This window comes from Podarcis liolepis, assembly GCF_965112155.1.
Source record: "Podarcis liolepis genome assembly, chromosome: Z".
Taxonomy (NCBI): domain Eukaryota; kingdom Metazoa; phylum Chordata; class Lepidosauria; order Squamata; family Lacertidae; genus Podarcis; species Podarcis liolepis.
The window spans coordinates 36,504,176-36,520,948 of NC_139570.1; the positions used below are offsets into that span (position 1 = coordinate 36,504,176).

Genomic DNA, 16,773 nt, shown 5'->3' on the forward strand with positions numbered 1-16,773 from the left:
TCCCTGGAACCTTCGCGAGCGCCACCGTGTTGCTACGCGACGCGGAGGGGAGGACGCTTTTGAAGAGAGCGACTGTGGCGGTTCCTGGCGGGGAAAATGGTCGGGGGAGACAGCGCCGAGGGAGGCGCAGGCTGCTGCTCTCCGGCCGTCGGGGCGGACGCGGCGACTTCACGGCTGAACCGCGACAAGAGGCTGGTGTGCGTGGAGTACCCAGGCGTTGTGCAGGACGTGGACAAGACGCTGCTGACGCTGGGCGGAGAGGAAGGGGTCTCTAGGGTAAGGATGGGGAGTGGGCGTCCTTTGAAGAATGGCTCTTCCTTCTCCCCGCTCACGTGTCTGAGAGGCAAAGCTGCCGTGGGGCGCGGGGCGGGGTCTCAAGCCAGCCTGCATTCGGATGCCCCGGCACCCGTGCCTGGTTACATCGGACACTTTGCACGTTCCCTGTGGAACTCTTCTCTCCCATGGAGTTTTCGTGACAGAGAGTTTCTATCTCTCTCTTTCTTGCTCAGAGCCTCCAGAGGCAGGGCTGGAAAGTTGGACCCCATGGGAGTTGAGGAGTGCTTTTACTGTTAGCACGCACACCATTTCCATTTAGCTCATCATCATCATCATCAGTTTTTCATCGCCACATCTATATCCCACCTTCCCCCAGGGAGTTCAAGGGAGTACATGATTCTCCCTCTTCCTGTTACTTCCTCACAACAACTCAGTGAGGGAGGTTGTCCCCTAGGGCAGGATTTGAACCCTTGTCTTCCAAGGACTTAATGGCAGTTTAAAGAAGTGGCAGGTTGGGGATCTTGCTTGTGTATGGCTAATCATAAATGAATATTTTCCAGAAATGTCCCTTGTCTATGTTGAAATATTTCCCCTACAGAAGCTTATTCAGCTTGGAAGAGGCTTCTGGCTACCTGCGCCAAGAGGGAGCCTCATACTTAACATCCCCTTCACACCTTCTTTATCTCTCATTTTGAAAAGAAAAGGGTGATCTGAATTGCTGTTCTGCGTGGTGGGGGTGATTGTGGAAAGGGGGTGGGTGAGCTATACAGGGTTGCCTGGATTTTCCCGACCATATACAGAATATAGCAGTCGGCAGCAGTGTCCAACTGGGAAACTCCAGACGTACGTCAGCCCATACCATCCAGCCCAGCAACTTTGGCAAAAAAATTAAATCACATCTCAACAACTTTTCCAAATACAGTGGTACCTCTGGATGCGAATGGGATCTGTTCCAGAGCCCCGTTCGCATCCTAAAGCGAATGCAACCTGCGTCTGCGCGGCTCACAATTTGCCGCTTCCACACACGCGTGTGATGTCATTTTGAGTGTCTGCACATGCGTGAGTGGTGAAACCCGGAAGTAACGCACTCTGTGACTTCCGGGTTGCCACGGAGTGTAACCTAAAAAGGCTCAACCTGAAGCAACCCGAGGTATGACTCTACAGTGGTACCTCTGGTTGCGAACGGGATCTGTTCTGGAGGCCTGTTTGCAAGATGAAAAGAGCGCAACCCGCAGCGGCGCGTCTGTTCACGCGCGGGTTGCAATTCGCCGCTTCTGCGCATGCGCGTAACGTCATTTTGCGTGTCTGCTCATGCGCGAGTGACAAAACCCAGAAGTAACCCTTTCCGGTACTTCCAGGTCGCCGTGAGACATAACCTGAAAGAATGTAACATGAAGTGGACGTAACCAGGGGTACCACTGTAAAGTTCAATTACTTTTCTGTCTGGATTTTCACTGTTTGAAATATGACAACCCTACATTGTAGGGGTTGGATTATATCCAACTCAGGGTGAGAAATTGCTGGCCCCTGGGGGTCAGCTTGTTGTGCATTTGGTTCACAGCTTCACTTCAGCCCATCCCACCCTCTCCTGTCTGAGAGCACCCATCCTGCTGCATTACCATTCTGGGTTGGGAGGAAGCAAAACCTATTTTCCCGTCACTCGTGTGCTGGCAGAATGACCTAGCCTTTATTTATGTTATTGGTTGTGTGCATACTTTTCAGATCTACACTGACCCCAGCCGAAGACTTGAGCTCTACTTCCGCCCCAAGGACCCCTACTGCCACCCTGTGTGTGCCAACCGCTTCCCGACATCTTCCATGTTGCTGAAAGTTAAAAAGAAAACGAGGAGGAAACGGTCAGAATCAGGAGATTTTGAGGAAGATGTCAGTTTTGAAGTAGAAGTTCTTGGCATTGTTACCACAGTTTATAAGTTTCAAGGTAATGATTACTTTCTCTAAGGCAGGGATGAGGAACCTGTGTGGTCCTCCAGATGCATGGTGAGAGGACCAGGGATGATGAACGTTGTTCCTCAACAACATTTGGAGGACCTCACCCCCTTTGCAGTAAGGAAAGATTTGCCTCCATCATAAGACTCTGTAAATTTCAGTTTCGCCCTACTTCCTTGCCTCAGGGATTCTCACTGGGTGTGCTGTCTGGTGGCACCAAGGAGACCCCATGAATACGGTGGGGCTGCCTGAATTAACCAGGGATTTCTTCAGTAAACACACCATTGTGATCAGAACAACAGCCTCTTGGGATCTCACAAAAGTAGAATCCACAGTCTTAAGTAATTTCGTTGTCCCCGAGAGGGGGCAATGACAATAAAGATATTATTATTATTATTATTATTATTATTATTATTATTATTATTATTATTATTATTATTATAATAAATTACACAGGCTTATATAGAGGCATTATCTCTACTTAGCTATACACAGATGTAGAAATTAGGCTACACTCTCAGAGGAAAAGCATGCCTGCACTATCGTCTGAGTCCCTGATTCAGCAATAAGAACATGATGTCTCCTCTCTATCAATCTGGCTCAGTGCTGAGTTTTTTTCCTGCACATTCTTGACACATTCTTAATACAACAATATACTTCCACACACTATTTCACAGTTTTTACATCTCTTCACATGTAGGCTCTCTATCAAAGCATATGCTATAATTTTCACTACACCAGGCACCATGTTATTTCTGATTGCATTGTGCAAATCTCTGCAAGTTGCCACTTTGAGAGCTTCTTGGGTTGCTACAAAGCAGAATCCCCAGTATCTCCAGGTAGGACTGAAAGCGAGTTCTTCCTGAAAAACCAGAAAGTGGTTTCCAGTCAATGTAGACAATACTGAGGTAGATAGACCAGTGGTCAGACTCAGTATAAGGCAGTATGTTCCGAAGAATGTTAGTATTCAAGCATTTTAAAGAAATTAATAGATGTTGATTTGGTACTGAATGAGATGCCTGTTTCTTTTGTGCAAGTTTCACTAAGTAGTTAAGTGAGGGAACAATCTGTTGTGGTGATCTGCACACTTTTGCCTCCTTCTCTCCAGGGATGTCTGATTTCCAGTATTTGGCAGTGCACTCTGGACCAGATGGCAAGCAGACCTCCATGTATGACAAAGTCCTGATGCTCAAGCCAGAGAAAGAGGAGTTCTTCCTGAGTGACCTTCCGCTTTATATCCCTCCACCCATTTTCTCACGCTTGGACACTCCTGTGGACTATTACTATCGACCAGAAACGCAACATAGGTCAGTGTTTTCTTTTGTAAGGGTAAAGGGACCCCTGACCGTTAAGTCCAGTCACGGACGACTCTGGGGTTGCGGTGCTTATCTCGTTTTACTGGCCGAGGGAGCCGGCATTTGTCTCCGCAGACAGTTTTTCCAGGTCATGTGGCCAGCATGACTAAGCTGCTTCTGGCGAACCAGAGCAGCGCACGGAAACACCGTTTACCTTCCCGCCGGAGCGGTACCTATTTATCTACTTGCACTTTGATGTGCTTTCAAACTGCTAGGTGGGCAGGAGCTGGAATCAAAGAACGGGAGCTCACCCCCTTGCAGGGATTCGAACCGCCAACCTTCTTTTGTAGGTGATGGCAAATCCACCTGCTGAGCAATGGTCTCTGCTGTGGCAGGATTAATTATATGTACCAGCTACTATGTTGGCTGAATATAGTTGCAGTTTAGGGTTGGACTTGGACGGTAGGGGGGAAAACCTCTGGTCCTCAGGCCAAACATAGCCTTCTTGGCACCCATATCCAGCCAACTAGCTTATTGAGCTCTGTCCTCTCCACAACCCTGCCTCTCAGCTGTGTGCAACAACATCTGGAGGGCAACCCTTGATCTAAGAAGTGGTATACCCCTCTTAACCCTCTTAAGGGAACTCCTTTTTTTGGCGGGGGGGGGGCAACAAACAGCTTTTTTCGTGTTCAATGGTACAATATAACCATATTGGAACCAAATAAAAATAAATGCTGTCTTATGCAGTGTAGGTCCAGAGTATAAAAAGGAAGCTCTAGGAGAGATTGACAAAGGGATACACACACTGTTTCCATTGTCCCCTTTACAAATTAAAGAAGATATAGAATAATAGTGGATATCTCCACATAAAAGTCATATTCAGCTGACCCAAGTTCTCCAAACGTTGCCTGTTCCTGATTATTATAAAGGTTCACAAGATGGCTGCAAAGTCTTCAGGCTCCACTTCATCTTTCCAGACTCTCAGATGGTGTTTTAGTTTTTCAGAGGCAGCAAAATTAAGAACTTCTTAAAACTATCCGTCCAGAGTGATATTGGTTACATTCTTCCACTCTTGTTCAGCTGCCAAGCATGCTGCAACCAGCAGGCCCTGCCCTCTTTTATATTTGGCCCTGCCCACCACTGCCTAGCATGTAGTCCCTAGAGTGCTACTCACATAGACCGAAAGAATGCCCCACATCTGTTGTACCTGGGAGCAACCTTCGATACACCCAGAAGTCTCTAGTTGACTGTAGTGGCTATTGGTTCTGACAGCTGCAACAGGCACCTGTAGAGAGCCCCTATCCACCCTTCTTGGTACCTCTCCTGGCTTGGTTACCTGCCCAATGCAGCACCTGACTTCTTCTGGCAGCAGGGAGGAACAACAAAGTCAGAGTGACTTCTGTGTTCCTCTCTGCTTCTAGGTTAAATCAACATGTGCTTGTTGCAGCTGTCAGAACTGATAGTTGCTACAGACATGCAGAGGCTTTTGGATATGTGGCATTGAGGTATGAACCCAGCTCTCATTTCACTTGGGTTTGCATGCACAAAGGAGTTGAAACAAGGTACTGGAGAGTGAAATACATACTTCTCTTAGATGTCCATGTGTTCCTTAGATATTCATCAGTGCAGCTCAGATCCCAGGGTTGGGACAGCCACATTGTTGACATTTGACAAGAGGTGGCTGTGCTTTCCAATTCATTAGAGGTAACATTTGGAACTCTTCTCATGCTAACACCTTTGATTTTTCTCACTGTTATTCTTCATAGCTCACTTTGCTATAAAGTATCTGAAAGCAATTTAACAATAAAAGCATCAATAATCAAAACAATTTCTAATATAAAAGCAGTTAAAAACAATTTTGTATAAAAACAGTTAAAGCGATGATTGCTTTTTGTGATTTTTATTGCAATAAATAATACCTACAACATACATTAAAATGTTACCTTGGTTTCCCCTTTCACAATAAGGAGAACATATGGTTGGACACTGTCATTACATTTCCCATTCCAGTGTTAAATAAAAAGTGCCTTTAGCTGTAAAAGCCAGTTATTATCTGGCTGTCATCCTTCCCTGGCTGTTATATAACTTGCCAGTTTCAGCTATCTGTCAGGTAATTTCCAAACAGCCTTAAAAAATAGGAGCAGTAGTCTTCCCACCCAGCTTGCTCTCAGATGAACCATGACTGCATGTAGAAGATTTCAGATAAATTCAAGATTGCAAAGCTCAACTTTTCCCTCTTTAAATAAGGTTAATTCACGATAGCAAGATTCCCATTATTAGGTCCCTCCAGACTCCCCACAAACTGACAAAAAATGGAGAATCTATTTAGCCTCATATCCACTATACATTTAAATAGTTTCTGGTTTAACAGTCAGTCCTCCTTCTTAGGGAATTGTGAGGATTGCTCCTCCAGTATCTGTTTTGAACCCATTTCAAGTGCTGTATTATGGGAAGGGATATAAATAGGTGGGACTAGGTGGCTCGTCATCTGATCCAGCAAGGTACTTATTTGCCTTAGCTAGCTGAATGAATGAATTATGGTAATAAGCCAATAAAATTTAGGGCAGGCAGAATAAGGCTGCAATCCTATATACACTTCCTGGGCGTAAGCCCCACAAACACAGTGGGTGATAAAAGTAGATCCACTGAAATTAATGGACATCTGTAAATAACTTTCAAAGTGAGTTCCCTTCTAAAGAGGGGATTGGTCCACAGCCTCGACCATTGGGTTGAGTTTATTTCATACTCTATGTCATGCTCCCATTGGTCTTTGATTTTGGTGAGGGACCTGTAGTGTCTTGGAATAGTATTTTATATGTTGCCGATACTGTCCCTTTGCTGTGTCCCTCTGTTGACAATTGCCTAGTGGTTGCTGACTTGATTTCTGGGTTGTTTAAGAATGCATGTAGTTGATGATAGGTCAGTCAGGATATTTGGTTGTCCATTAGTTTGTTCTGTATTTCTTGTGACGGTGTGGGGTTGCCAAGTCTTTTAGGCGGTATAGCCTTTTAGGCTCGCCATACCTTTACTTGAAAGCTTTGTGATGCATAGTGGAACGTGGGTGGTAGGCTAGGGGGATTAACAGGGATAGGCTGGGAACAATGCTGAAGACTTGGAGTAGATTTGTTTAAGGGTTTATAGGAAGTTGGGGCCAAATTTCAAATCTCTCGTTCCCTCTTATTCAATCATCATTTCTGGTGCTTTTTGGCATGGCTCTGCACCTTTGGGCCCAGGTTACCTTGGGTAGTGTGGAAGAATCTTTTCATAATTTGTGTTGAAGAAATATAGCTCTAACTTTTCAGTAATACAAGGGAAGAAAAATATCAAGTTTTAGTGGGTCTACTGGGTAGAGTTATTAATATAGGAAGAGTCAAACTGTCTAGGCAACCTGAACAAATTACAGTATAAAAGACCAACAGATTCTCTCCAGTTCTTTAATGACAAAATCCAACATTAAATGGAGTCTTATTAAACTGGCCTGCTGCCTTACTAAAGAAGTTGAAATTCAAGAGGCCCCCATCCATGTTAGCATTCCACCATGGAACACTGAAGGCAGGTGTTCTGCTGAACAGAACTTGTGATTTTATTTTTCAAACTGAGGAGGTCATAAGTTCCAGATCTGGGAAGGGCTGAGTTCTGAGTCTCATCAACACATGGCAGCTCCATGCTCACCATCCTGAGTTCCACAATTGAAGACGCCAGTGTGATATAGAGCTTAGAGTGCTGGACTAGGGTTTTGGAGACCAGGGTGCAAGTACCTGCTCAGCCATAAAACTCACTGTGTGACCTTGGGTCAGTCACTCACTCTCAGTCTAACTTACCTCGCAGGGTTGTTGTGAGAATAAAATGGAGATGTGGTAGAAGTGTGTACACCACCTTAAGCTCCTTGGAGAGAAGGTGGAATATAAATATAATAATAAAACAAATAAATATAAATGCAGGCAATCAACCCACCACTTAGCAAAATTCATGTCTTTTTAATGAACAGATTCATGGTTGTCTCTTTAGAAATTCTCTGTTTAGATAGCAGTTTAAAAGGGGGCATCAGAAAAGAAAAATAGAAAGAAAATTACCTTTTTTCAATTTTTTTAAATTTTCAATTTGAGTTGTCATAAACAAAAAAGCAAGCATTATCAAAAATTCATACAACTGAGTCGAATGGGATTCATTTTTGTAATTTCTGTTTCCCTCCCCTGCAGGGAAGGATATCAGAACCCCACGTTGTCCAGCGAAAACCTGATAGGTCTCAGCCGGGCCCGTCGGCCCCACAACGCCATCTTTATCAACTTTGAGGATGAGGAGATCCCCATGAAGCCTTTGGACGCTGCAGAGCAGACCTGGAGGAGAGTTTGCAGCAATGCAGTGGATCACAAAGCAGAAGAGGAACTGAGGAAGGTAGACACACCTTTTGGGGTCTGTTCACACACGGAAAGACATGTTTGGAAACTTGGGACATCAGAGCCAGGGTTGCCTGGAACTCCCTGCTGAGAGTACCTTTCTTGGTTGAGAGGGAAATCTTTTACCCCCACTTCCAATAATTTTATTTGTATAGCATGTACAGAACATTTATAAAAAGGGCATCAGAACAAAAAGTATATTCTGTAGAAAAGCCATACGAAACCCTAACAACACCAAATCATCAAAACACGAGACTACAAGGATACCAACAACTAATTCTAGTGAGGCGGCATGAAAAGAAAAAGTTTGAAGGGCCCCAAGGGGGAGACAAAGGGCCAGATCAGTCCAGCAATTCTTTCAAATGAAGTCATACTTGGCTGGAACGAGGCAATCCATTGTATGAGTCAAGAAAGGCCCCCATATTGGGACATGGCTCTTCCTGAATGCTTGGCATATTGGCATCAAGTGCAAAGGACTTGCCAAAGCAGACAAATTTGAAAGTGTTTGCGGTCCTTTCTTGACCTATGTTAATAAGGACTGTCTTGCCACAAGCTCTGCAGGCTCAGATTGCTTTGTAGAAAGTGTATTCACAATTTTCACACACATGATGTCTTTATGGTGAAACAAGGCAAAGCTGAAAATGTTAGTAACAATTTACTTTACTGTATGTGGAAAACATTCTATTTTTGTATAGAATGCCTGTGGAACCTAATTTGTTATTGTCAGGGAACTGACATCGGAGCCAGAGGCGGAGGCAAGGCTCTCAAGCGATGCTGGAGAAGGGCCCAGCAGGGAGAGAGGCAGCTCATCAGCTGGGGAAGGAAATCAGCGTAACACCAGGGATAAAGGGGGGCAGATGGGGGAATCGGCGAGGGGGCTCCAGGACTCCTCGCCGGAGACCAGCGGGGAGAGCACGGGTCCTCCACTACCCACACCCTCCCTGCGCAGAAGACTTCCGCGCAGGGAGAGTAGGAGGAGACTTGGCGTCAAACAGCTTTTATGCTGGAAAAGGTTTAAGAAACGTCCACTGACGGATACTGCTAGCGACTGAGGCAGCCACAAAGTGAAGGGCTGTCCAGACAGAAAAGGTTTAACAAGGCAACATAGCCAGGAGTGGTGGCAACTTACGCACGAGCAACCCCTATATTCATTACAGTTATTAATGGTTATTAATACAGTTATTAATGGTTTTGTTGTTATTATTATTTAATGCACTGTTATTATCCAAATGGAACACTCACACACCCCCATCTGGTGCAGCCAGAAATTTTGGCAGCTTTAAGTTCATGAATTAACTTTTCCAAGGAAACAATGAACAGAGTCTTTTTATACTTCACATCCTTCCAGCCTTGGGTTATAGTTAGACCCTTTCTTGTATGTGTTTCTGTTTTGTAGCTGTTTGAGGTCCGCCCAATCTGGTCTCGTAATGCTGTGAAAGCCAATATAAGCATCCACCCTGACAAGCTCAAGTTCCTTCTGCCTTACTTAGCTTACTACATGGTGAGTGCATTATGTTTTGTGTGTGTTGCTTTCTTAAAAAGAGTTCCCAACAGCTCATATAGTGACAATGGATTGAAATGTTCACTATTTAGTAAATGCAGTAGATATCAAATGTAGTTGCCAGAAAGCATGCAGCTGGGAAGATTTTTTTTGGGCAGGGAGGGGCACTCAGTAATATATTCCAGAATGTAAACAAATTGTTGGCCTTCTTAGGCAACTTATATCAGAGGCAGGGAACTCTTTTCAGCCCAGGGGTCACTTTAGCTCATAGGCAGCTCTTTAGGAGCCTGAGGCAAAGAGGTGTGGCCGGTGGCAAAAGTCAGTAGAAGTTGCTGGGAACTGTAGAATACTCTTGTGCTCTGGTCCTGCTTGTGGTTTTCAGACAGGCATCTCGTTGGCCATTGCGAGAACAGAATGGGCCATTTGCCTGATCCAGCAGGGCACCTCTTATGTTCTCATGTTCAATGGGTGTTACTCTTGCCCTTGTACAATAGGCTGCATTCCAACCATGCAAAAGCCCCTGGTTTCTACACATACAGACATACCTTTCTCCTTCCAGATATATAAGAACCATTTCCGCAGTTCAAGGATACAGTCCAACCTAGCAAAAGCACTTGAGGGATGTGTGGCATAAGGGGAGGCATGACATGGGAAGTGTCCTGTGGGCTGGGTGGAGAGGACTGAAGGTCTGCATTCGGGGCTTGAGCTTGAGGTTCCCCACCTGTGATGCGGTTCATTCATCCAAGTTTCCAAAGCACATGTTAAATTGTCTCCATCTTGGCAGTGCTCCATTCCTGAAAACTGCAATTTTTTTACTGGGGTATTGTCATTTCCCCCCTATTTTGTTATTGTCAAGAAAGCTCTCATTCAATCATTCAAAGCATTTATATCCTTCTCTTTACTTAATGGTCTCAGAGCAGATAACAAGTAAACAGAGCACAAACAGCGTAATACAAACAGCATGCAGTTTAAAAGAAATAGGAATCAAAAGGTGTTTTTTTTTGAATTTGTATGATTTATCTATCCCGCCCACCCTCCCAAAGGAGCCCAGGACAGTAGTTTCTTTATTCAGCACTCATAAAATTGCCCATAGACCCCCTCTGTTGTGGTGCGAGAGTTGGTGTTCTGGGAAATTTTCAAATAACTTTGAAATAAAGTTTTGAAATGAGACATTTTTCTCCACTCTCTAGAAGTAAAATCTAGATGGTGGCAATGACAGGGGCCAGCCATAAATGGCCTTTCTGTGCACAATTTCCTTTCCTTCCCATTTTCCTAAACCTGAAAATCTAAAGCTTTGCTGCTTTTTAAGGTCTTGACAGCAGCAAAATCGTGGTACATTTTTTTGCAGCTGTTGTTAAAATGATTGTGGTGTTGCAATGTTTTTTAATCTGAGAGTGCTTTTTAATAAAAAGGTTATTTCAATCCTATGTTCGGATGCAAGGATTTTAAAAAAAAAAAGCATCAAAACTAGAGCCTCACATTCTTGCAATTCTGTTTGCCCCTGTAGCTAACTGGACCCTGGAGGAGCCTGTGGGTCCGCTTTGGTTATGATCCCAGGGAACACCCAGAAGCAAAGTTCTACCAGGTCCTGGATTTCAGAATTCGCTGTGGAATGAAATACGGTAAAAATGGAAGCAGGCCATCAGAGTACTGTTATACTCTTTGCTATCAGTGCCTTTTGGGTGGGGGGCAGAGGAAAGGTCTAGGCTACAAAAGGACCAAGCTGCCAAATATATATATTTAAAATTCCTGGTATAATTTGTTTCTCTTTGAGAGGTGCTCTTCTCCATCATCTCTTCTGCCTCCACAGACCTGTTTTAATTTCCCCTAGGGTACGCTCCTAATGACATGCCGGTGAAAGCTAAACGCAGCACCTACAACTACAGCCTGCCCATCACCGTGAAAAAACCAGGTATGTGGTACAGGCAAGAGGGTGGGTAGATATTTCTTTATCTTGTTTAGTGAATTAAACAATTGTGATTTCTTCCATCAATTTGCAGGGGTGTCTTTTCTGGCTCTCTCTGATCCTGGTACAATTTTTGAATGAGATGAACCTCCCTTTTGCGGCTCCTGAGCAGACGCCTGCTGAAAACAGGGCTTGCTGTCAGCACTGATTGCAAGTCCTGCTTTCGGCAGGGATCTTTTCAGATGCAGCTTGAAATTAAAGCTGGGGTTGCAAATGAAGGAAGGAATTTCACTCTCAGTTCTTCCTTTGAAGTTGAATCACCTGACATCACATGACACCAGGTGATTGACAGGTAGGTGGCTTCATCTGCCTGTCAAAAGTGGCCTCTGGTGGGTGGGCCAGTTCATCAGCCTTTGTGAGATACTTGCCTCTCAAATGCTGACATCTGTGCTGTGTGGTAGACCACATGCTCTGCATGCAGGAGACCCTACTATCAATCCCCACTCTGCCCAGGTTGGGCTGGAAAACTGCCCTGTCTGAAATCCTGGGGAGCTGCTGCCAGTCTGCAGACAGTACTGAGGCAGATGGATCTGTGGTCTGTCTTGATAGAAGGCAGCTTCATATATTCCTTTGCCAGTTGCACACAGAACCAGTAGTTACCAGGTGCTGCAGAGCATTTATTATTTATTATTATAAAACCAAACTGCGGGAGGCAGTGGAAGACAGGAGTGCCTGGCGTGCTCTGGTCCATGGGGTCACGAAGAGTCGAACATGACTAAACAACATCATAAAACAAGATCAACAGGTTGTCATGTTGTAGTTTGTTCTTCCATCCTTGGTGTCAGTCAAGAAAAAGTAGATAGAGAGAAGTTAAATTTCCCCCTCTCATAATACTAAAACTTGGGTACCATCCGATGAAGCTGAATGTTGACAGGTTCTGGGCAGACAAAAGAAAGCAATTTTTCACACAGTACATAGTTTGAGTATGTAATTCCCTCCAGCAAGATGTAGTGGTGGCCAACAACTTGGATGACTTTAAAAGAGAATTTGACAAGTTCATGGAGGAATAAAGCTAATCAATGGCTGCCAGTCATTATGGCTATGTTCTTTCTCCACTGTCAGAGGCAATATGCCTCTGAATGCCAGTTGCTAGGAATCACAGGTAGAGAAAGTTGCTGTTGCAGTCATGCCCTGCTTTGGGGCTTCCTAGAAGAGGCTTTTGGTCAGCCACTGTGAGAACAGGATGCTGGACTAGATGGGCCTTTGGCCTGATCCAGCAGCCAGGCTCTTAAGTTGCTGTGCAACATGTGATTTGGGGACTCTCTTCCTGCCCTTTGCAGCGAGCCATGTAGTTGGCATCCAGGACCTTAAGCAAGGACTGAGCACCTCTGGGATGTCCAGTCCACGGAAATCTGCTTTCAGCAAGTATAAACTTAAAGTAGGTATTTGACTTCCTCCTTCTTTTTCCTCCTGACTTCACCTTTTTTCTCCTCTTGTGGCGTACTAGGAAGATCTGTCTCCTGACACTTTGTCTCCTCTGGGGAAATTTGGTCACATGAAAGAAATGGGTAGCAGCTTAAAGGCAAAATGCCCAATAGTATAAATTCATCCTCCTGTCTTTAGCCACTGTGGAGGTGGGAATCCTTGGGGTTGATGCAAGAGAGACTCAGTTGCCCTGTTCAAGTCCAGAGGGCTGCTCTGGGAAATAGAGATGTGGCAGTTTGGGTAGGAAGAGATTGACTATAACAACCATGAGGACTCTTTGTGGGTTCTGTATTGGACAAGAGGAGGAAGTTGGGGTGACAGTCTGACTTTGGAGGAACTAAGGGTTTTCTCCAACAGTCAAGTCAGCAACAGAGGGTCCCGTTGTGGAAACATTTTTACTTTCAGTTCCATTGTCTTTTGGTGTCTTCAATCCCTCTGCTTCTTCCTCTCTCAGGATTCGATTTACATCTTCCGAGAAGGTTCCCTGCCTCCCTATCGACAGATGTTCTATCAGCTTTGTGACCTGAATGTGGAATGGTACCTGTGCTTGATCAAAAGGGGCTCTAAAGTAACTGGGGGAGGGGCAAGTTATGTCTGTGTTCATGCATGTCTTTTGTATGTCTGTCTGAACCTCAAAGGTATGCTCCCCGCTGTGGTGGCCCTTCAAGCAAAACCTGCTCTGAATTTTTCCATGGGTACCCTTGCAGTAATACAAAAATTCAGCTGACTGTAGGGGGGGGGGGGGAGAAGGCTTGCACTCCTTAGACATTGAACCTTCAGGAGAGAGTACCTCTGTTTCCCCTTCTTAGGCAGTTCCCAGCATTCCTTTGAAACAGGAACCCACAATTACCAGGGAGCAGGGTTTTAAAAATCTACATTTAATGGGTTTGTTGGTTCTTCCACTGATGATTTGACACATCCAGACTCTGAGTCTTTTTGTCCTCAGTTTATTTTTTGAGACCAGGGTCAACCTTCACAAGGGAATCAGACCTAATTTGTTCAGTCCTTTGGGGGAAGAGAGATTCTGAGACTAGTCTCTGTTCAGCTTGCAGAAGATCATTCGCCGGAATGATGGCATGGAGATGGTGTGTACAGAGAGGGACGGCTGGTGTCTTCCCAAGACCAGTGATGACTTGCGGGATACCATGTCTCTGATGATAAAGCAGATCATCCGCTCCAAAAGGCCTGGTAATATACTATTAATCAAGGGAGGTCGGAACCTGGCAATGAATCCAGGTTTTTACAAATGTTAACCTGACCTGGGACAGCTTGTGTGGCTCTTCTAAGATAGCTCCTGCCGCTTGCAGCTTGAATTACCGTATTTTTCGCTCTATAAGACGCACCAGACCACAAGACGCACCTAGTTTTTGGAGGAGGAAAACAAGAAAAAAAAATTCTGAATCTCAGAAGCCAGAACAGCAAGAGGGATCCCTGCGCAGTGAAAGCAGCAATCCCTCTTGCTGTTCTGGCTTCTGGGATAGCTGCGCAGCCTGCATTCGCTCCATAAGACGCACACACATTTCCCCTTACTTTTTAGGAGGGAAAAAGTGAGTCTTATAGAGCAAAAAATACGGTACTTGTATTGGATTTTTTAATTTTTTTAAAAAGTATGATTAGGGATGTCTTTTCAATATATTGAAAACATATAGTCCTCCACCCAGGTTCATTTTTTTAATGTAGCTTAGGCTTATAAAAATCAATCCATTTGATTGACTGAAATTCATTGCTAGGTGACCCTGGGCTGGTTACCAAAGCTCATGTCTCCACTGTCAGCATGATGCCTCTGAGTGCCAGTTGCTGGGAATCACAGGTGCAGAGAGTGCCGTTGTGCCTAGGTGCTGCTTGTGGGCTTCCTAAAAGAGGCACTTGGTTGGCCATTGTGACAAAGAGAGTCCTGGACTAGATCAGCCTTTAGTTCTCTCAGCTTAATCCCTGTCACACATCGTTTGTCTTAGGATAATAGACACCTTGAGCTCCTCGGAGGAGAAGCAGAATATAAATTTGAATAATAACAATACATAATCAATTAAGATTTACTAAATCAACTAACAACCCTAGATACGCATATTTGTTGGAGGGAGAAATAACTGCTTTTGGAATTACAATGGAAATAAGTTTCTTCCTGCCACTGCTGGCTCTCTGTTTCCTTCAGATGGGACCCCTGAGGGAGTAATTCTGACTGACCTTTGGCTACCCCGCCCCACCCCTTTTGCCCCAGTGGAATTCCTCAGCCATCCCTGACATTATCTTCATCCCTTTCCCCATCTTTTGCTCCAGCTCTGTTCACAAGCACTTCGAACACAGAAGAGGGGAAAGAGCAGCTGGCGTTTGAGTCCGGAGAGGAAGAGGAAGAGGAGGAAGAAGAGGAGGAGTTCAAAGAACCATCTGATGGAAGTGAGAATGAGATGGAGACAGAGATTCTGGACTATGTGTGATGCACCAGAACTGGCACTGTGGACCTATTCCTGGCGAGGACCTTTGCTTCTCTTGTCCCTACAGGCAAGACAGGAAGCCAGGCCTAACGAGACAAGAACCCATCCATGTCTCTTCTACACATCTTTGGTTTCTCTTCTTTACAGACACCTATGTGTGCCTTTCTGATACTGATTTGGGGGTGAAGATTATGATGAGTAAGGCTGTTTATCCTTGAGCTCTGCAGACATGGCAAGTGTGCAAGTAATGGGGCTGGAGATACCTTATCCTGAGAGGTTTTGCTAAATATTCCTCTAATGAAAGCTTAGCTAACTGGTTAACACACAAGCCTGGTAGACCTTCATCTTGGCATTGGTTAGCATCTCATTCTCCCATATCCTTTAGGAGAGGCAAGCCATTGCCGTAGCCACCTTACTAATACACCTGTCCAGCTCTACCACCTCAAACGTGTGGTCACCAGGGCTGGTGCATGGAGTGCTGGTGATGTCCTGACCTAAGATTTTAGTCTTCTGTCAGGCTGATGATGAAGCCAAACTCTATACAGTCTTGGGCAAAATGTTTGATGAGTTTCTGTGGAGTTTCCTTGGAGTGTGCTGTCAAGGCTGTGTCATCTATGAACAATATATATTGGATAAGAATTTGCCACACTTCTGCCTTGGCATGGAGATGTGCCAGGTTGAACGGACTCCCACCACTCCTTGAATGGACGCACAGCACACACTGTCTTCAGTCAAACTGAAGGCATATGAGAACAACAGGTTGAAGATGACGCCAAAGAGACTCCTTAGGATAGTAATAAAGCTGGATATCAAATCCAAACTCTTCTTCTTCTTCCCTTGTGGACTTTAGGTGGGCATCCTACCTTTTTGGTTGATGAGGTCAAAGGCCTGAAGGCCAAATACCTGACCAGGAGCCCTTGTGAATGTGCATAGATTAAGTTTGAGTAATAGTAATTTTTCCTCTTATGTTGCCAATGAAAGAGTATAAAGCATTTGTATACCGATGAACGTGTGAGTGGGGTTCAAAGTGAAGATAATGATTTATGTTTGAATTTAAATTTAGATCAACCAAATTGAGCCAAATGCTGATCAAGGGAATTGTTCATTTTCTGGAATACTGGCATATGCTATGAAATTAAACCACATTGGGGTAGAGCCATCTTTTCTTATCTGTCCATGTGTCAACTGTAGTTTATTTGTAACTCTCTCAAGGAGGATTGTTTCCCAAACGCGTTTTGTACCAATGGTCTATCATCGTGCCAGAAAGCTCTTTCCAGTGTCTGGTTATGTTGCATCTCACTGCCTGTAATAAATGGCTTGTTAATTCTACATTATTGTAAATTCAGATGATCATGTAATATATTTAATAAAACTAATTCTCATTTGACTTCCAATTGTTAATTGAATTCTAGAAGGGCTGGATTTTTGTACATTTCCACCACATGTGGACTATGGACAATGTACCAAGTGTGGGGCAGCCCCTCTAGCGAAGTGGTGAGGTGCCAGGATGGAGGATTGCCAGCTTCCTGGGTGT

The 16,773-nt window shown here is 44.6% G+C and overlaps 1 protein-coding gene across 1 annotated transcript; it reads left to right on the forward strand.

Annotated features, from left to right (window-relative positions):
- Positions 1 to 48: 48 nt before the first annotated feature.
- Positions 49 to 16,626, forward strand: GTF3C5 (general transcription factor IIIC subunit 5). The gene is made up of 11 exons (XM_083485208.1): positions 49 to 276; positions 1,999 to 2,215; positions 3,332 to 3,530; positions 7,718 to 7,913; positions 9,312 to 9,416; positions 10,924 to 11,038; positions 11,248 to 11,328; positions 12,663 to 12,760; positions 13,262 to 13,344; positions 13,853 to 13,995; positions 15,085 to 16,626. Exons 1-11 carry the CDS (start codon positions 97 to 99, stop codon positions 15,240 to 15,242), a joined length of 1,575 nt encoding a protein of 524 aa, XP_083341334.1. The 5' UTR covers positions 49 to 96; the 3' UTR covers positions 15,243 to 16,626.
- The last annotated feature ends 147 nt before the right edge of the window (positions 16,627 to 16,773 follow it).

What these genes read in the sequence shown, in the direction of transcription:
- GTF3C5 (XM_083485208.1), top strand. Translation starts at nt 97, where the DNA reads ATGGTCGGGGGAGACAGCGCCGAGGGAGGCGCAGGCTGCTGCTCTCCG. An exon ending in CGACCAGAAACGCAACATAG is followed by an intron (nt 3,531 to 7,717) that starts GTCAGTGTTTTC and finishes CCTCCCCTGCAG; the next exon opens with GGAAGGATATCAGAACCCCA. An exon ending in CTTACTTAGCTTACTACATG is followed by an intron (nt 9,417 to 10,923) that starts GTGAGTGCATTA and finishes TTGCCCCTGTAG; the next exon opens with CTAACTGGACCCTGGAGGAG.